The sequence below is a fragment of the Tiliqua scincoides genome, chromosome 8 (assembly GCF_035046505.1).
Source record: "Tiliqua scincoides isolate rTilSci1 chromosome 8, rTilSci1.hap2, whole genome shotgun sequence".
Classification (NCBI taxonomy): domain Eukaryota; kingdom Metazoa; phylum Chordata; class Lepidosauria; order Squamata; family Scincidae; genus Tiliqua; species Tiliqua scincoides.
In genome coordinates this window covers 45767860-45788022 of record NC_089828.1, presented here as the reverse complement: position 1 = coordinate 45788022, position 20163 = coordinate 45767860, and the positions used below count along the sequence as shown (strand labels likewise).

Genomic DNA, 20163 nt, shown 5'->3' with positions numbered 1-20163 from the left:
AAGAACAAACGCAGCCACTGTCAAGCTACAGTGTCTTAAATGCATCGAAATGAAAAAAAGAGAACGGGACTGTGCAACCAACCACTTGGCTTTTGCATTCCTGCACAATTCACACACAGCCCTGGTCTCCACACAGGAGGGGGAAGCAGCTGAAGGGGCATGGGGTGATACGGAGGGCTAGAAGAATAAAACAAGGAGGCCCCTATACATTCCCAGAATGCTGCAGGCTGTGTGATCCTCTTTGGGTTAGGAGGGCACCAATACGTTAGCATTTAAGCAGCTCACCTGGTTGCTGAGAAAGGGCTTAGCTGCATCCAAGCTGTGGGTCTTTGGTCCCTGATCAGCTGAAAAAACAGCAACGGGGCAAGCACCGTCTCTGATGCTCACATCTTTATTTGATACAAATTTACAGGACGAGAAAGATTCCAGCACAGTGCCCAGATGCCGCCGCCATCAACCCTTCCATAGACTTGGCACACAACCCCCCACCCCCACCCCATTTAGCAGTGCTTCCCCCTTCCATCTCCCTTGCTGGCCTTCAGCTTCACAGGTCTGGGGGATGGTGAAACAGCTGCTCTTAGCAGCCAAGGGGTTCCAATGCTGAAAGCAGACCCCTACCCCATAGCAAAGTGGGGGAAGGATGGGGTGTTTTTTGTGGGTGGGGGAAAAAGAGAAAGAAGTGGCACACCCAAGGGAGAGTGCTATGTCGAAGTCCGCAGCACCTAGATGTTGCTATTCCAGTGTTAACACTATTGGGGAGGGGGGATTGTGAGATAAATACATTTGGTGTTATATATATATATCTCTATACATATATATATGCGCACAGGTGGGGACAGGTGAGGGTACACATACATACAGTTCCACACACTATATATGGGGGGGGGCTGGGAGGAAGAGAAGCAGGAAAGGGGCCTAGGCTTAACTCCCCCAGGGGGCTCACCTAAGAGGAAGGAGATGGGAGTATTTACAGAACCACAATGTCTCTTCACTGCACAGGTACCCGACACCACAGTGTGCACCCCAGCGGGCCTGGCACTGCCCCACTTATTTACAGTCATGAGGTGCAGCAAGTCACTAGCCCCTCGGTCAGAGCCAGGTAGGCAAAGGACACTTCCAGGAGGCTGCAGAATCTCACTGAGGGAAGGAGGGGGAAAGGGGGGTTTCCATTCACTGCTTCTTCTCCCTGGTGGTGATGGTGACCAGTTGCTTGGCTGCCTTGGCAATGTCGTAGGCACACTGGATGACCTGCTGGGTCAGGAGCTGGTAGTCTACGGGGGCTCCAGGCTCAGGGGGCACGGTCTTGCGGCACTCACTCTGCAGGCGGTAGGCACTGGCGTTGAGCAGCCGCAGAGAGCTGCGTACTGTCTCCAAGGCTGGCTTCTGCAGGGAGAAAGGAGAAACCACGCAAAAAGGAAAAGAAAGCCCAGGCAAGAGACCATTAGATAAGGATGTGAGACCCTAGGACAGAGGGCCACATCATCTCCCTGACACTGTGTCGGGGGCCGGGGAAAAAAAGAATTTATATTTAAAATTTGAATAAATTTACATAAGTTTACATAAATGAATATATTAAAGATGAAATTCTATGAATGAATGAAGGTCTTGCAATAGCTCAAGGCCTTTAAAAGGTCTTGCACAAAGCAAGGCTGGCCTTTCCTTTGCTGCCGCTACTGCATCACAGACGTGAAGCAACAAGCCCTCATCCCACAGCTCATGTGAGAGGTCAAACAGTCACACTCACACTGAGAGCAGTTGTGTCGGGCCAGTGTGGGCTCCAACAAATCTCCGGAGGGCCAGAGTCTCATTGGAGACTGTGGGCCCCCTGAGGGCCGCATTGAGAGGCCTCAAGGGCCGCAAGTGGCTCCAGGGCCGGGGTTTGGGCACCCTTGCCCTAGAACACCATTTCCCAAACCTCTGATTAATGAGTTAAATCATGAAAGGCCCCCCCAGCAGAGGAAGGAGCCTGCTGCTTTAGGAGCAATTTGTGGCACAGGTGCTCCCACTACACTGCCCCACTGGGAACAATTAAGATGGTTACATTTGATTTGCTTGTTGCATTGAGATCCCACTTCCTTTCCATCATGGAACTCAAGGCAATGTATGTGGGATTCCCAGATGGTCTCCCATCCAGGCGAAGAGCAGACCTAGAACTGCTTAGCTTCAGCAAAGTGCCTTTTTCCCCTTCAGGAGGGTTCATAGCTTAGTGGTAGAGCTTTGCATGCAGAACATTCCAGGTTCAAGCCCCAGCAACGACTAGGGTGGAGTTGGGAGAAACTGTCTGAAGAGCTGCTGCCAGATCCTGGGAGGAGAATAACTGGGAGTAGGCTTGGAGCGGCCTCCTGCTTTTACCTCCAGCCGCCCCACTAGTGCCAGAAGAGGTGAGTTGCAACTGCTCTTAATTCTTTTCTTGCTCACTCCCCCAATTTGCCACCTCTCCCAGTCTGCCACTTGAAGCCATTGGTCCAGCCAGCCACATGAGGGCTGGCCCAGCTTACAGTCAAACACTTCATAGAGAAAAACATCATATCCCACTTCCTTACCTTGGGGAAAAGTGAGGCCATTTCTGTGACAGCAGCGTGAATCTTCTCTGAACAGGGGACGAAGCTGCTGGGGTAAGAGCGACAGAGTGAGACCTGGAGACTGCACAGGACAGGACAAAACCCCTTTTCCACTACTCACATTTCATTTCAATGCAAGAGGAGCATGACCCCCCCCCCCCAAATCAGCATTTCCCAAACTTCCAATAGGTGCGGCACACTTTTTCTGAATTAAGTTTGGATGCACTCACAGCCAGAAAAGGTTTGCTTTTAGAGAGAATCAGATGCGCCCATTTTTGCAAGAGTCACACCTCCTGCTTAGAAGGGAGCAGTGATTCATGCAGAGATGCAACAGGCAACTTCTCTGACAGCAGGGGTTTCAGCCATGTCCCACCCTTGGCGGCATTTAATTTCTCATGCACACAGAGTGCAGAAGCACACTTTGTGTCAATGGCAGCTGGCTAGAGGAAGCCAGGGCCAAAACAGCAAAATACATTGCAATAGTTTATGACACACAGACAATTCTCTTGCACCATGGGGTTTAGGAATTACTGCCCCCTTTTCAGCAACTAACCACAGAGGGCAGCAGCCTCCTCTGCTCTCCTTTCTTGCACCTTTCCAGACACCAACTCCTCCTGTGCTACCAATTCTGCATAGTAGAGATGCCCCCTTTTCCTCTGCCCTCCTCTTCCTACAAGGCACCTGGAACCAGGATGGGGCACTAGGAGGGATCCATCCTGACCTGTCGTGCTTGAACTCCTGGGCGGCTCGGAGGAGTTCCTGGATATTCTTGGTGACTTGCTCCGTCTTGAGGATGACGTCTTCGGTGCTGGGTAGCCCAGGATCCAGATCGCCTTCCAGTGGTTCAGGTTCCGGGTGAAAATCTTCATCCTTGCTTAGGTCCAAGAGACGCTTCCCATCCATGCTAGGAGAGAGGAGAAGGGAGACAGAGATGGTTGGGACCTGAGAGGCACACAAGGCTGAGCCCTGGCCCCTGGAACCTGAGGCCATCCCAAGAGCCAAGTGTAGGGGGAAGCCTGGGCGTCACTCCAACCACCCGGCATGGAAATGCAGCCCTCCGAGCCTTTCAGCGTTTTGCTGAAATAAGGAAGCAAGTTCCCGGTCCAGAGTGGGCAGACTTTTTAGCTCCAAGTGTCACATTAAGAAATGGAAATTGTATGGAGGGCCACAATGCATTGTAAGTTGTCTTTTTTTTTATTTTTTTATTTTTTATTTTTTTTTACAAAATCCTTTGGTCCTTTTCCTCCTCAAAAGGAAGCATTCAAGGCAGCTCATTTTTAAAAATCCACAAAAATTAATAACTAGTTAAAAGAAAAGCCAAATACAACGACTGCCCACTTTATCTGCAGAGACATTGGAGGATGTCTGGGGAGGAAAATACAAGTCTCTGTGTCTTTTTTAATTCATATATCCACACACATGAAGGCAACACTTCATGCACTGGAGAAACTTCTGCTGGAGTTCATAAAGGAGGGCGAGGGTTGGACTGGCAGAGATCCGTCTCTGTCTGGAATCCTGGAGAGCCACAGACCGTCCATGCAGGCAATCCTGAGCTAGACCAAGGACCTGACTCAGGGTAAGGCAGCTTCCTCAGGTCCCCAGCAGCCCAAAATCCTGGAGACGCCAGGAATTGAAGCTAAGGCTTCCTACACAGGGAGCAAACACTTCCCTGCTACATTACAGCCTCCTAATCATTTTGAGAGATTGAGCACTTCCCCACCCCAAGCAGCGGGTTCCACACCTCCTGTTCCAACCCCAGCCCAGACCTACTGCAGCAGAGATATCCCTGCTCCAGGCAGCCCCTTACCTGAGTGGCAGATCCCCTCCCTGCGTATTGTCATAGTCACTGTCTGTGCCACTGCCATGTCGGTCCAGTTTCCCAGGCTAGAAGTAGGAATACAGAATCACAGTAAAGGGGGGGGGGAGGAAATCTGACAAGGGTGCAGACATACCCTCACCCCCGGGGGATGGCTTTAAAAGCCAAGGAACAGCCCTAGGTTACACCAAGTATCACTGCAACATCCTATCTGATTCAATGCATTTCTGGAGTTAAGGCAACATTTTTCAAACCTCTGGTAACTAAGGCACTCATCCCCCCCCCCCACTAGAGAACTTAGAACTAGAGGCACAGTTCACTCTCATGGAGAAGTGAACTTTGTCAGCCTGCAAGAGCAACAATTACCTATTCTCAGGTGCACACACCCCTCCCTCCCCACCTGCTATTTCCATAAGAATTCCCAATTTGGAAGAGGTAAACCCATGCCAGGGACTTTCCTATGGATGACACAGACGACCTCTAATTCTGCCATGTCTCTGTACTGGCAGTGACTGAATGAGCCAAATCCCAGCAGAGGCAGAACATTCTGCCCCCTAAGTTAAGGAAGCAAACAGAGCTGCAACAGACAGTCTCCCTCTGTGGATGAGCTCACTGAAGCTTTTAAGCATTCTTGGGAAACATTCCCAAGCCCCAGAACACAGTCTGGAAATTACTGGCTTAAGGAGAAGAGCTTTCAGGTCTGCTAGGACAACTTTCAGGCAATCTGGAGCATCAACACCTCTTCTGCACTGAGCAGGGTTAGAAGACGTCCAAGATTCCTTGCAACTCTTCTCATTCTAAGATTCCTTTTCCAGAAATTAAGGCGGGCAAATCATTTCGGCTAATGAGGCTTCTTCCCTGGGCAGTGGGCTCAACAGATGCCTTGTTTCTCTCACCCTCAAACACTTGGCTGAGCACCACATACAAGGGACTCAAGGTGCTAAATGGGACCCTTCCTCTCCATACCCCCCATCCCAAGATCAGAAGCACATCAATTCACCATGTGGCGTCCGCTGTCCGTTGGGCACGACAGGAGTGGAGAAGATGGAGGAAAAGGCATAGAAGAGACAGAGCCCCCCTTCCGGATCTGAAAGGTCAGGGTAGTGGGAAGTCAGGGATTAGACTGACACATGTGTACGTACACACACACACACACACACACACACAGAGGAGCCCAGAGGAAGGGTTGTGATGGGGCAGGCCACCCAAAGACCACTTGGCAGAAGCCAGGGAAAAAACAGGGAGGGGGAGGAGAGAAGGTTGTTGCCGCCCCACCCCCCCCTCCGCACCCTATGCAGACTCCCCCTGTGAGGGTCACTGAAACTCACCCGATACACACTGGTTGGATTGTGCATTGAATACATGGCCTCATCATCCACCTCCTGGATGGCACAGGAATGACATGTGTGAGAGCAGGAGTAACTGGCACACTGCACCACCCTCCTCACCAAAGTAGCACCCGGACTGCTGCAAACCCTCACCTTGTGGATGCCTCCCCCCTCCAACCACCACATTCCACCAGACAGAATTGGTTCAATTTGGCCTTGGCAAGCTGGGATTAGCTCCAAGTTTAGGTGGAGCTCTATGCCATGTCCAGTTCTTCCCTCTGCTACTTTTGGTGGCTTACTACTTATCAAAGTGAATAAATACAAGCATGAAAAGACACTTCCAGAAGAGTCATGATATAAGTGGATATAAGTGCACACCAGCACTCACCCCAGGGTGGAATGGCTGCAGGCGGCCGACCAGGTCATCCATCAGCTGTTGCCCGAAGGGCTTGAGGGCACTGGTGCCCGGCTCATACATGGAGAAGGCGTGGCGGTCACGCCTGTGGGCTCCAGCGGCTGTGGGAGCTACGTGGCTGTGGTCAGGGCGTTCACTAGGCGGAGGTGCCACTGGGTGGGCAGGTCCAGTCTGCTGGCGGATCTGCATGTTCTCCGACTGCAGCTTATGAATCTGAAATTCAAAATGTAAGAAGTTGCGAACTGTGCCAAGATCAAACCAAGGACTCAACTTGAGTCCAGCAGCCCATTCCAGTGATGGCCAGCTGGGAAACCATGAATGGAGAAGAGCAGGGCTGGCCCACTTAAGAGGGTGGGCGAAACAGGTAGTGGATCGGCAGTAGGTGGCATGTCCTGCAAATCCTGTCTTCCCTCCATCCTGCTCACCCTCTGACCAGGCCTGGCTTCACAGTCACCATTTCTGCAGTCGCTTCCTCCTCAACCCACTTACTATTTTAACCAGGGCAGAAGAACAGGAATTAAGTGGGGGGGGGGGAGACCAGAGGGAACGTGAGAGATGCTCAAGGTCCCGGCCAGTCTCCTCCCCACTCTGCAGTTCAGGCAGTAGCAGTGCTAACAGAGGGCATGCTGGGAATGTATGCGAGGGCATGCTGGGGGGTGGGGTAGGGAGTGGGAAAAACTCACTGCCTCAGGCATGGGGGGTGGCAACTTTGGGTGGCTGCAAGAAAAAGGTAAGCCATCCAATTATTTGCATTCCGCATCCTCCTAATTAATTAATTGTGGGAAGAGGATTTCCCCAGGCACTGTACAGTTCCTGACAAACTGTGTCCTCAACATTTCATTCATTCATGTACATCTCAGATCCTCAAAATACGTTCAAGGCTATCCTCGACCTCACACACCACAGACCAGCATTTCCCAAACTTCTGATACAGCTAAGGCACCACTCATTAAAATTAGAGGCCCACTCATTTAGAGGGTCTAAAAAGTTACTCAAGACCTAGGCAAACCCAACACGCAGACTCACATATTACGTAGAGGGGCCAGCAAATCTACTACATCGGAAACAACTGAATGCTCTGATGACACCTCATGTGTGGCAGAGAGGAAGTCATCTGCTGAGAGTGGGTGCTTTGGTCTCTAAGGTGCCTTTAATTCATACATTTCAGTTCAGATCAGTTCATACACAGTAGACACTCTCTTGGGGCAGGCAGTTTGGGAAATGCCAGGATGAAACCAACGCGTGAGTTAAAAAACATGTACACACATAACATTAAACAACTACAATCACCACCACAAGACACAGATAATATAAATAAAATAAGCTAAAAATATATATAATAAAATATACCAAATTTCAGTCTCTGTGAGCAAGAAATAGTTGTTAAATCTCACCCACCAAAAAAACAACACCTGGAATTCCAAATGAAACTAGCTCCAGGATATGCCCTTATTAGTTCATAAACTACCTCCTCTTGGCACAATTTACCATTAAACAATAAAACCTTTACAGAGTACAAGAAGCAGTCATAGGAACATAGAGCATGACCCTCCCACTCATTACTCACAAGACCCCCCCCCCTTAGACCACCCCAAGGGAAAAAAAAATGATCAGGAAGCCAAACAGCACCTGAACCCAAAAACTGGTTCAAATATAATTTTTTTCCTAATGAACGGGAACGGACCCTGAAACACTACACTCTCAGTTGCCTTAGACCTGAACTGGAACTCCCCCAATCACAAATCTTGGTTACTGGTTCAAAAAATCTGGAGACGCTTCTGAGAGCTTTTTGGAGGACTCCTTCAGCTGTACCAGGAAAAACTCTCTTTCCGTACTGGGAACTCTCTTTAGCAGTGCGCCACTTGAAAAACAGCAGCAAGCGAGTCTGGTAGGAAGGGCCTGAGACGGGAAGCTCTCCTGGGAGTCAAGCAGAGGCTTGCCCACCCGCTGGTTCTTGTCTAGTGACAAGGCCTCTGTCTGGAGGATTCTTGCTCCCTGCATTCCCTTGGCACTACGCAACCTTCCTGCTGCCAACTTATCAGTCATCCTAAACTCAGCATTTGCCTGTTTTTTAGAAACTTTTGTTGTATATAAACTTCTTGAAACTTCAAGCACAATATACTTTCCCCCCACAAGTTAAGCAGTTATTGTAATGCAACACGCTAATGAATGCAACTATTCTGCATGAAGAACAGGCGTCCCCCACAGGTTCCTGCTCCTACCACGAATACTGGAAGCCACAGATAGTAGCTAATCCTACAGGAAGCGGTTTGCAAATACCCCCCCACATTGCACAAATGGCCGATTGTTGATTGCAGCCCTCCTGTCCTTGTCTCCATGATGAGTACAATTGCTAGCAGGTAGCAGGAAGCATTAGCTTAGCATTGTGTTATTTCCAGTCCTCCAACCCGCTTCCTGTGAGCTCTTCCGGCTTCCTCTTAGCATTTGTAAGGCAGCACAGAGACAGGAGGGCAGCAATCAAAGGCATTTGTGCAACTACAGGGGGAATTTGTGAACTACAGGTAAGTGAAACTGTGGACACAGGACCTGCAGATTGGTTGGGGGGGACACCCGTATCTCTAAACCAGTTCAGACTGTCTGAACTGGTCACCAAACCACTTTTTAGAATTAGTGCCTGAACCTGAAAGTGATGAGCCCGAACCAAAACTGAACCCACGTTTTTAACAGTTCATTTCTCTTCTTGCCTGGAAGGAGATATCTCCTTGCCTGGTAAGCTGGACCCGGGTCAGGAAGGACTTCAAAGACAACCTTCCCGCTATCCCAGCAAAGACACCATGACGGGAAAAACGAGGTGCCCCCCACACCCCCACCATCATGCCCCCCAAAGCCACTTGCCTCCCTCTGCAGCCGCCTCAACTCATCACTAAGGCTGTTGTTGACCTTCATGAGCTGCTGCACTTTGGCTTCGGACGCAGTCAGGGCCTTCTTCACGTCCAGGTACTCTCGTAGCGTGATGGGCCCATCCGAGAGGTCTGATGAGTCCATGCTCTTGGGGAGGGAGGAGGAAGCCTGTGAGATGGGGGCACCGCCATGTGGAGACATGAGGCAACAAAGACCCTTACAAGTGGAGGAAGCCAGTGCCGGAGGGGGGGGGGTCACAGATGGCCCATAAAAAATGCTTGGGGACTAAACTGCCAAGAACGGGGTTGAGAAACAGTGCAGGCTTGGTGGCACAAGCAGAAGGTTAGTTTGGGGAACTTCATGCTGCAGACAGACAGACTCATGTGGACTTAGAAGCTGACAACTCCCGCAGGCCAAAAGACAGGGTGAGGTTGCATTCCACACATCCTCTAACCCCTTTAAAATCATAACCACCACCACCACAATGGCCACCTTCTCCTCCACCACCCCACCCCCTGCTTTCAGGGAGAGCTTACTCGAGCACGGTTATTGCGTGCAGCGTTGGCGCTACGCAGTGGCTCCTGGTCTGTGTCCTCGTCGGAGGCGACACTATCGTAGTCGTGTTGGTCGTCCACGTCACTTGGGCCGTGCAGAGAGGAGTCGAGGGCCTCTGCAGAGGGAACCGGGATGTTACAGGGCAGGAAATGGCCTCAACACCACCCTGAAAAAGCCACCGCCACAGTCCCACACCTCCACCTCCCTCACTCCTCACCTGTTGGACTGGCAAGGCCTTTGCCCTGTTGCCGACGCTTGGCCTCGCTTAAGATATCAATGATGAGGGTGGCAAACTCCCGGGCATTGAAGCGGGCGAGTTTCTGCCGCCCCTATCAGAGAGAAACGCAACAACATGGGGGATTTGTAAAGGCTCAGAATGGTCTTCAGTCAGCTCCAGGATTCGTCTGAAAACTCAAGCCGTGGGCCCTCCAATGAATTAAAGACAAGGCAACTTCTGAGAATGTGCTGAGAGTCACTCCCTCAGGTTAAGGTGGAAGTGTTGGGTGGGAGGTCAGGGTTAGTCTCTTACCTGATTGCGAGTTGCTGAGTACTCAGGGTTTACAGGCAGGAACGGAACAGCGCTGCGTTCTGTCACCAAGGTGCTGTGGTTCTGAGTTGTGAGCCAGACTTTTTAAAATGTGGACAGGGAGAGGAAGAGAAAAGACGGGGGGAATATATTGGATTACAAGCTGTTTTCTGCACCTGATCCTCAATGTTTGTTTGCAAACTCTCGGGTACCAACATTCCAACCCTTCAACCTAAGAGGAGAAACAGAGGTCCGAACCCAAGACCAGAAACGCAGAGGCCACAACAAAGATTTTTGCGTGCAGCGCAAAAAAAATGTCCACTTTTCAAGTGGACATCAAAGATTTCTTGATGTCCACTTGAAAAGGCATAATCCTGCTCCATAAATGCCACATTAGGCACGAAACCCCTGAATGGTTACAGGAAAACGTCTTCTCCATCAAATCCTGGTAAAGAAGAAACAAGTGCAGTGTCGTAGCTGGGGGGGTGCAGAGGGGCGGGCAAGTGGCCCCTCCCTTTGGAGCCATTCCGGGCGGGGGGAGCAAAACGGAGCCATACGGCTCCGTTTTGCTCCCTCCGCCGGGAATGGCTCTGAAGGGAGGGGCCGCTTGCCCGCCCCTCTGCAACCCCCCTGCCATACTGGCTCCACCCCCCTCCAGCTACGCCACCGAAGTGGAGAATACTTGAAACCAAAAAAGGATTTCTGCTCTCGAGCAGGTCTGCCCGTTCTTCTTCCCCGAAAACATTTGACTTAATCCTTGAGCCTCCCCCCAATTTAAAGTCAACGTAAGTATGAGTTTTTACTCATATCCTTCCCGTCCTTGTCCTCTTTTTGTGACCTGCACCACTATCAGAATTTCAGCTGCAACCTCCTTGGGGCAGGGATCTTTTGCGCTTGTGCTACTCTGCAAAGTGCCCCATGTTGTACATCACACCCACACCAGCAGAAGAGTTTTGCACTGTTGGTCTAGTTTCTGACTTTCTCCACACCACACCCCCAAACCTATTTCAGTAGTTTTCAAACTACTACTTTGCAAACAATTCTGTATTTTGGACGCACAGATCACTGCCAGGGGTAGAGGGGAAAATAGGGTACTCCGACCTGAGTTCTGGTCCCCAAGCCCCATCCTCTTCCTACAGCCTTCAGAAAGTCACTCGTGTCCTCAACATTAGTTCCCTGTACTATGAGGTGCCTTGCAGAGAGAGTTGTTTTAATAGAACATATCGAGAGACTAATTTGATGAGGAAGACAAATGCTGCTAGTTCAAACCATGATTAGGAGGAAGTTCTCCAGCAAACCAGAAGACAACAGTAGTTTGATTAAACTGGAACACAACAGATATCTCTATTTTTCCCATCAACAGACAAGTCCCTGATGCGCCCCTTACCCAGTCCTTTCTGCACACACACTCAAAAGCATTGTACAGATTAACCATTCCCTTGTGAGTGAGTGACAACAAGATGAGGATCCCTCCTCAAGAAGGCAAGCAGGAAGCCAGGCTCTCCAGGCTAACCCAGAGAGGAAAGGAAGCAAGCTTGCAGATGTGGCCATACAGACATGCCCTAACAGGGATGGGTCTACTGGCAGGCCTCTCACCAGCCCCCAAAAGCCACTCAAAGCACTGGGTGCTGTTTCTGGCTGTCCGACCCTGCACTTGGCAACAGCCAGCTGACTCGGCGTCCAGCCACCCCCACTCCAATCCTCTCCCCCCCTCCCAGTTTCTTACCAAGCCCTTGCACAGTCAGACAATGCAACTTCCAGAAAAAAAGTGCAGTTTGCAGCAGCAAATTCCCTCACAAGGAAATTGATTCCTGCTGGGCTGTGGAACTGGCAAGAGGCCGTGGATGCGGACAGCCAGGAATGAAGGGAAGGGATGGGGAGTGAGGCCCGCTCCAGGGTGGCCGAGAGAGAGAGGGAGGGACGTGGCGGAGTTCCCACAAAACCACAGCTGAGCTCACTCTCCTCCCTACTGCTTGCTTTCTCGGGGCAAAAGGGGTGGATGTGCTTCAGTGCAGACATTGGCATCCTGGCACACAGCAGGGTGTTCACCCCACAGTCTCCTGAACCCCTCCTCGCTATGGCACCTCCCCATCCTTACCACCACTAACCTGGCAGGCAGCAGTGGGGCTGGCCAGGCATGACTCAGCCTCATTTGGCTTTGCTGGACTCCTGCCAAGCAGATGAGCGGACCAGCCCCGGGCAGCAGCACAGCAGTGTCTAATTTTGCTGGAGCTGCCAAGACAGACTTGCAGCGAGAAGAAGCAAACTGTTGGCACCTTTTGCAACGTTTCACACCACAAGAAGTTAGGGCTGAGCACATTCCATCCAACCTTGCTGTCCACCCTGTATTTAATAAGGCTTTCAGGGCAGTGTACTTGGGGAGTCTCTCCATTCTTGCCTCCCAACCTCCCACAAGGTCAGGCATCCCAAGATGGAAAAAGGGGACTCAACACTCATGGCTGAGCAGGAATCTGAATCCTTGTCTCTCTCCTGCACATTGCCTGCTAAACGGCACTAGCTCTTCATTTTCCTGTTTGCAGACCCAGGAAAAAGTTTGGGGTGCTGATGGATCTTAGTCCTGCTACAGATCATTTGCAAAACTCAACCCACTCCCAGAAAACCCATAGCCCCAGGATCCGAGGCCAGGGCAAAGCCCCCCCCCATAATACCTGTACACAGGCACAGACAGTGCCCCCCTTTCACCAAAAAGGAGAGCAGGTGGAGTGGGAACACTCCTTCCTCCAAGCTGACAGGGCACTGAGCTAAAAGTGCCCACAGGCTGCTCCTCTTTCCTTTCCCAAATGGTCTCTGGACACTTGTCCCCCAGCAGTACCAAGGCAGGATCGCCTAGGCAATGGCAGGTAAATGAAGTGGGCCGCTCTGTGGCTCTCTTCTCTCTCACCACCTCACAAATGGGCTTCCTCAGCAGTTGCCCATCACTGCAGTGGCCTCTGAGGCAGTCTAGCTGTCAGAAAAGGCAGCGACGGCACCAGTCGGGACACCATCTGAGCAAGTCAGGTTGAGCAAGCCAGGACACCATCACTGCCTACAACTGCTATACTGGGGTGCTTCAAGAGTTGATCAAGTGGGCCTTGGAAGCCTACAGGACCTCAGTAAGTGCCCAACCTAGCAGACCCCCTAATGCCACCACTGCATTAGCCACTCTGTTCATGCCTGCAGAGAAGTTAGGTGGGGTCGGAGAAGATTTTTACAAGGGACTTTTGGTGTCTGGGCCTCTTCCATCCTCCTAGATGAAGCAGCTAGGTTGCCACAGCAACCAGGACATGCTTCAGCATGTTTGGGAGCTGCATGTGTTGTTCCCACTTGGTTCCTGTAGGGCAAGTCTGCCCCTAAGACACTGTTGAAGGACACGTAGTAACCTTACTTAGGACCTCATTTAATGCCTGAGACCCTGAGACATTATTTTGTCATGGTTTTATACCACCCCTCCTCCAAGGAGCTCAGGGTGGTAAACATGCTTCCTTCCCTCCTTTTATCATTACAACAATCCTGTGAGATAGGTGAGGCTGAGAGCAACTGGTCCAAGGTCACCCAGGAAGCTTCATGACTGAGCAGGGATTTGAACGTGGATCTTCTAGGTCTAAGTCCAACACCACAACCACTACACCAGGTTATCTCTAGCAACCCCACCCTCTCCACAGCCTTGCATCTGAGGCAACCATGGGGAGATGAGCAAGGATTCAACAATACCTCTGCATCTGACCTAACAACTAAGTATCCTGGTCATAGGGTGATAAAAGCAAACTGTGGGGGAATTACAGGAAGAAGCCAGCCTCCAAGTCCTCTTCCCATCCCTGAACTGGAGTCAGTAACTTCTAACTAGGGGCTGGGATAGAGTAAAGGATCATGGGAGCAATTTTGCACAGCTGTCTCTCAAAGGAGACATACTCCAAGTCTTGTTTACAATCAGAGCTGGAGAGGTGCTGGGAGTCCTGTAAGGAAAGGCTGAAGGCTCAAATGGGCATAGAGAAGGGATGACTGAGGGAAGGAATAGAGCATGCATCACATACCTGAAGGGCTGTCACACAGCAAGGTGGGCAAAGACTTTTTCCTCTGCTGCCCCAAAGGGCAGGACTAGCTCTAATGGGTTGACATTACAGGATGGATAGTGTTGGTGGAACATGAGAAGGAACTTAATGGTAAGAGCAGTTTGACAATGGAACCAATTAAGGGGGGAGTGTACTACTTTTAGCACAAAAAGTCCACCTCTGGACCACCTCCGTTTGGCAATCTCCAGCCTGCTCCGGGGCCCTGTCATTTTGTGCTCTTGCTAGTGAGTGGTGAAAACGTGATCACTGGTGAGAATGTGAGGCAGCTGGACCTGGAGCAGACCAAAGATTGCTGAATGAGACTTGAGCATTGTGGTGTTACCCCTACTGAAGGTGACACCCAGTGCAGTCCACACTCACTCCACCTTCCTAGTGATGCCACTGCTGTGGAGGTTGCCCACAGGGGAGAATGAAGGAGGGCAAGAAGGGTTTGCTTGGCTGGTGCATGCAGGGCAGTGTTACGGGGCTTTGTCCCTCTAGCAGGACTGCCCATCAGATTACAAAGCGAGTCAAGGCAGGCGTCAGGGGTGTGTGTGTCGAAGCTGTTAAATGTACCAAATAATGATTTAAGATGCTGCAGACTGTTATGAGTAAGGTTTCCATTCAAAGACTGCACATTCATCATCAATTTCCGGGCACGTACACTAGCCTTTGAAGAAAAGATGCGGGATATCCACATTGCATGAGCTTATAAATCAAATAATGAATTTCAGTCCTGACTCGCCCCCTTCACAGAAGAGAATCTGAAAGAACTAGCACTTTAAAGGACAGATATCCCAGATTAAACGTTGCTTAGATCTGCTATTAATTCCAGTTGCAAATAAAGTCTCTGTTATCCTGGGATTCTTGCTGCTCAGGAATCTCTTCCTTTGGTATATGATTAATCCCCTCCTAACATTTGTGCTTTACAGTCAATCTGTTTTCAGTGATACCTTCTCTTCATTTTTAGCTTAAAGGAACTGGCTGCACGACGGAGGCCAAGATTATCAACAATTCTAATTATTCTGCTTAGCGGTATCTAAAGTCCGCCAGTAGATCCACAAGCAGGGCTAGGAAACAGGATATAGCCTCTTCAGAGGATGCACTGTCTACTTTAGGAGCAATTGGACTAACACAGAATAATTAAAACCTTTTAAGCATAATATATTAAATTTGATTGAGGCAGTTAAATAAAATTTGAACTTCCTGTCCCAAAAATCTCTCAGGTCAGGGCCAGCTGAGGCACTCGGTTGATGAACTGATGGGAGTGGAGGTAGTACCCACCTCGGTCTACCTCTTCCCCATGCTTCCTGGATTTCAGAAGAAAAAGGGGAACAGAGTGGTGGGCCAAAACTTCAGAGGTACTCTAGCTCGCCACTCCCTCCTCCTCCACTCTATTCTCCCCTTCAAACCCAAGCCAGTGGAGCAGTGGAGGTACCAGTTGGCACGCTGCTGGGTAAGGAGGGAGCAGGATTTGGGGTGCCACCTCTGGAGCTGGGAGGTCTTAGGCCAGCCCTGTTCTAGGTGTATGCAGGAAAACCCCCACTTCAAGAAATGAAAATTAACTATTTTCAACAGGTATTCAACTACAATTAACAAGCTTAAACTGGAATAAAGCACCAGGCCCAGGTGAGGATGCTGCTGCACAATTTTATGAAGTGTAGAGAGACCAACTAGTATTGGATATTGGAAATATTGCTGGAAAAAAAACTGCTACAGGACCACTTCCATCCCGACGCTCTTGGAGAGAGACAAAATTGAGCTTAAACAAAAGTAGAATAAAGATACAGTTCCCACCTGGTCCTTATAGCCTATTAACAGACTATTAGAACCTGACCTCTATCATCACTGACTGAGGCCCAAATCCTATCCAATTTTCCAGGGCCGGTGCAGCTGTACCAATGGGGTATGCGCTGCATCCTGCAGTGGAGGGCAGTCATAAAGGTCTCCTCAAGGTATGGGAACATTTGTTTCCTTACCTCAGCACTGCATTGCGGCTGCACCGGAGCTAGAAAGCTGGATAGGATTGGGCCCTGAGTCAACACTATCATAAGTAAGTATATTCGGAAACCAATAAGCAGCAGTATAGTGCTTTGAACACTCAAACAGCTTCACTTGTATTATCTTGATATAGTCCTTACAACAAACTATACGGTTGGTACAATTCCCATTTTGAGGCACTGGAGAGCCGAGGCTGTGAGTCAAAGGCTTGCCTAAGGCCACCTGGTGAGTGGTTCATGACAGAGGCAAGTTTCAAACTGGAGACATCCTCATCAGCAACTGAGAGCGCAACCTTAACCAACTTTCCACCTCTGGCATAGCTGTGACGGTGGGGCATGTGCTGCATCCTGCAGTGAGGGGGCAGTCGTGGAGGCCTCCTCAAGGTAAGGCAACGTTTGTTCCCTTACTTAGAGTTGCACTGACCTCATCTCAGTCCTAGAAAGTTGGTTAGGATTGTGCCTTCAGTGTCTTAGAGCTGAATCCTATCCTTCCCCCCTCCCTGCTGGTGTAGCCATGCCAAAAATCAGGCATGCTATATCCGGGGGTGGGGGCAGATCCAGAGGGTTCAGCAAGGAAAGGGGATGCAAACCTCCCAACCCACAATGAGTCTTCTCAGACCTGTGCTAGCAGTTTTGCTAGTCCAAGTCTGAGGAGAGAAAGAGGACAGGGAAGTGCCAAAAATGGGGGAGAGGTTCTGGTGTGCACCTTTGCCGCCAGATCCACCCCTTCTCACCTCATCGTGACCCCTCCCCGTCACAATTTTGGCTTCCTCACGCCTCTCCCACTGTCTTACCTGTCCCAGCAAGTGGCAGGAGATCCAATGGCATGGGTGGGAAGGCTTTGGTCTTCCTACTAGTGTCCAAGTGCCAGGGCACGTCTGGTAGGTGCTTTACAACTGCTTTTCAACAGTTAGTGGAAGTGGAACATGTGTTCCTCTGCTGGCCAGAACCCATAAACTTGGGCTGTTAACCACTTTGCTACCCCAGTCAGAAGAAAGACCAGGGTGGGATGTCAAACTTGTTTTATACAGAGGGCCGGTTAGCATTCATGCTGCCTGCTGAGAGCCAGAAGTGACATAATTAAGCAGAAAGTGACATCCTTAAAACAGAAGTGGCCAGAAAAAGCCAGATGATGGCCAGAAATAAGTACTTTGTTCTCACACAGAAACTCATTAGCTGCAAATGACAGAATAGAACATGTGCAAACCTTGTTCATATTTTCAAGATATGAGAGAGCCCAATTATTGATCTGGGAGAACCCAATTATAACTGAGGCAGGATAAATTGCTTCTGGGGGCAACATTTGGCTCGCAGGCCGAATGTCTGACACCCCTGAGTAAAAATTTCTTGAAGGGTGACAAAATTAGAGACAACATCTCCAAAAGGTTATGAAAGTTCTTGACATAGCAAAGTAATATCCACATCTGATAGCATTGTAAAACTCTTCAGTTCCCAGGTTTCCCAAGTAATATCAGGAGACACATGAATTTTGCACCAGAAAGAAAATAGAGACCAACAGGCTATTAATATGTTGGCAGTTGATAAAACGTTATGGGCAAGGAAATGGAGGAGTACTAAACTTCCCTCAGGGGACGAAAGGAGTAGGAATATCTGATGGGCTGGGATGATGAATAAAACTGCATTAATTACCAGTTGTGATTACAAATTGGGAGGGGGGGAAGTTTGCAGTTTTTGGTTGTTTCTTTCAAAATGGAGAAGACCTACAAGAAAATATGCATACGGAACTGGCCATCAATTCCTGTTGACTTCTATTACACCAGGAGTTTGTTAATAGGATTTTTGTGTCATTGCTTATTGTCGGTATGGGATGTTGCATATGGAATTGATTCTCAGCAAGACAGTGACTTGGGCATTGAAAGAAGCTGGAAAGATAATCTAACCCAGCATCCCAACCAAATAGGATTGCCATGTACAGCACACAGAGGCTCTGTGGAAGAGGCTGCTCCAAGCGAGGTGAGCCCAGGCATACTGAATCCCTCCCCTCCCCTCAACTCAGTAGTAAACCCATCCCATACTTGAAGCACAAAAACCACACTTGGGAATTCAAATCAACCACCTAGACTGAATATTTAACAAGGACTTTAAAACAACTTACAGATTCTTAGTAAGTTCTCATGAGACTGAACACACGTTTGAAAGAGCAGATGGAAACACTTGCTAATCCCTCAGAAGCCAGAAGAAAGGCTAAGCAGGATTCTGGCCCATAGCAGGGCAAGAGAAAAGGGAACACATGTCAAAAGGTCCTGGCACGGGTAACAGAGAGAGGGAAAGGTAACAAGGAATCAACGCAGCTACATGCTCTTGGACCTCATACTCAGGTGCAGACTGGCACCAGCTGTCTGGGGCAGTGATCCTTTGAGGGAAGCCAATGATCCAGAATATTGTATCTGAACTCTCTCGCACATCCAAAGATCTTGAATGACACAATGCTCATGCCAGCAGGATGTCCCATTTAGAACTCACAAGCAGACTGATCAAAAACCATGATGGATTCTGTCCAGTATCCCAGCATGATAGAGATAAAGCACATAACTGAATCTGCATTATCAGATTTGAAAATGGAGACAGGGGTCTGGTAGTTACTCTGGATCCACCAATGAAGTTTGGAGATTTTACATAGATGCCAAAAGAACCAACCCGCTGGATCAGACCAAAGGCCCGTCTAGTCCAGATTCCTGTATCTCACAATGGCCCACCAGATACCTCAGGCAGCACCCAAGACAACAAGAGACCTGCATCCCGGTGCCCTCCCTTGCATCTGGCATTCTCAGGAAGCCTACTTCTAAAATCAGGGGTTGCACTTATCCATCACGGTTTGTAACCTATGATGGACTTTTCCTCCAGAAATTTGCCCAACCCCTTTTTAAAGGCGTCCAAGTCAGATGCCATCACCACATCCTGTGGCAAAAAGTTCCACAGACTAATTACACACTGGGTAAAGATATTTTTTTGTCCATTCCAACTCTCCCAACACTCAATTTGAGTGGATGTCCCCTGGTTCTGGTGTTGTGTGAGAGAGAAAAGACCATCCCCCTATCCACTTTACCCCTTTGCTGCATAATTCTGTATGCTTCAATCATATCCCCCTCAGGCACCTAGACGGAAGAGTCCCAAACGCTGTAGCCTTTCCTCGTAAGGGAGATTCCCCAGCCAGTAAGCATTTTGTTCGCTCTCTTCTGCACCTTTTCCATTCACCACAAGCGAGTGGGTGGGCACTGCCACCAAGGGGACAACTAGCAGAACTGCAAGTGAAACTGAAGATTGTGGTCTGGTAGAAAAGTCCAACCCCACCCATAACCTTAGTAAAGGGGCCCAACACAGCATGTACCCAAAGCCACCCTCCAGGCCTTCCCTTCTTCACCTGCATCATTCTCCCGGCGGTCCACCTCATCATATACGTCCATGGCGAGCTCTTCAAAGAGACGGTTGCTAAGCTATTGGGGGAAATGGGAAAAGAGAAAGAAAGAATTCTACTCAGTAACAGGTTTCCACACAATTTGGGGAGTAGGGGGCACTGGGAAAGGAATAGCTATTGGGTGCTCCTGAGGGAAGTGTGACTTAATGAATAGACGCCTTGGGTGCCCTTTAGGGAGAAATGGAATGAATGACTTAATAAATTAAATGTTTATTTCTTTGTCACATTTTTATACTGTCCTTCTCCCAAAGAGCTCAGGGTGGTGTACATGGTTCCTTCTCTCTTGCTGTCCTCACAACAACCCTTTGAGGTAGGTTAGGTTGGGTGGTGGTGACCCGCCCAAGGGCACCCAGGAAGTCCGACTTACCGCTTGTAATTTCTTCTTCGCTGCCTTTGCCAGCTCAGAGAGGTCCAGGCTGGGAAAGCAGGAAGAAAGAACCATCATTCCATAGGAAGCGATATGGGGAAAGAGAGCAACATCCATTCTTCTACCTCCCTACTTTCCCCAACCTCAGGATCTAGAACACGAGACTCCATTCAGATCTGCAGAATACCCCAGTGCAGGAGTGGCAATAAACAAATTTGGAAGGCAAATGGAGGTGGGGGAGGTGGCAA

The 20163-nt window shown here is 49.6% G+C and overlaps 1 protein-coding gene across 4 annotated transcripts in view; it reads right to left on the bottom strand.

The window, feature by feature from the left end:
• Positions 1–447: 447 nt before the first annotated feature.
• The window catches only part of GIT1 (GIT ArfGAP 1), a 49796-nt gene continuing 30080 nt past the window's right edge, over positions 448–20163 (bottom strand). Inside the window, exons 10-22 of one of the 4 annotated variants that reach the window (XM_066635175.1) lie at positions 19916–19964; positions 19495–19567; positions 10067–10164; positions 9755–9866; positions 9519–9652; positions 8977–9129; positions 6094–6333; positions 5706–5759; positions 5378–5464; positions 4369–4445; positions 3283–3465; positions 2544–2610; positions 448–1383 (exon numbers count right to left, since the gene is read on the bottom strand). In XM_066635175.1, coding sequence (XP_066491272.1) covers positions 1171–1383; positions 2544–2610; positions 3283–3465; positions 4369–4445; positions 5378–5464; positions 5706–5759; positions 6094–6333; positions 8977–9129; positions 9519–9652; positions 9755–9866; positions 10067–10164; positions 19495–19567; positions 19916–19964 — 1540 coding nt within the window. In that variant the 3' untranslated portion in view covers positions 448–1170. The remainder of the gene's footprint in view (positions 1384–2543; positions 2611–3282; positions 3466–4368; positions 4446–5377; positions 5465–5705; positions 5760–6093; positions 6334–8976; positions 9130–9518; positions 9653–9754; positions 9867–10066; positions 10165–19494; positions 19568–19915; positions 19965–20163) is intronic. The other 3 variants (XM_066635176.1, XM_066635173.1, XM_066635174.1) reach the window with 3 other exon arrangements.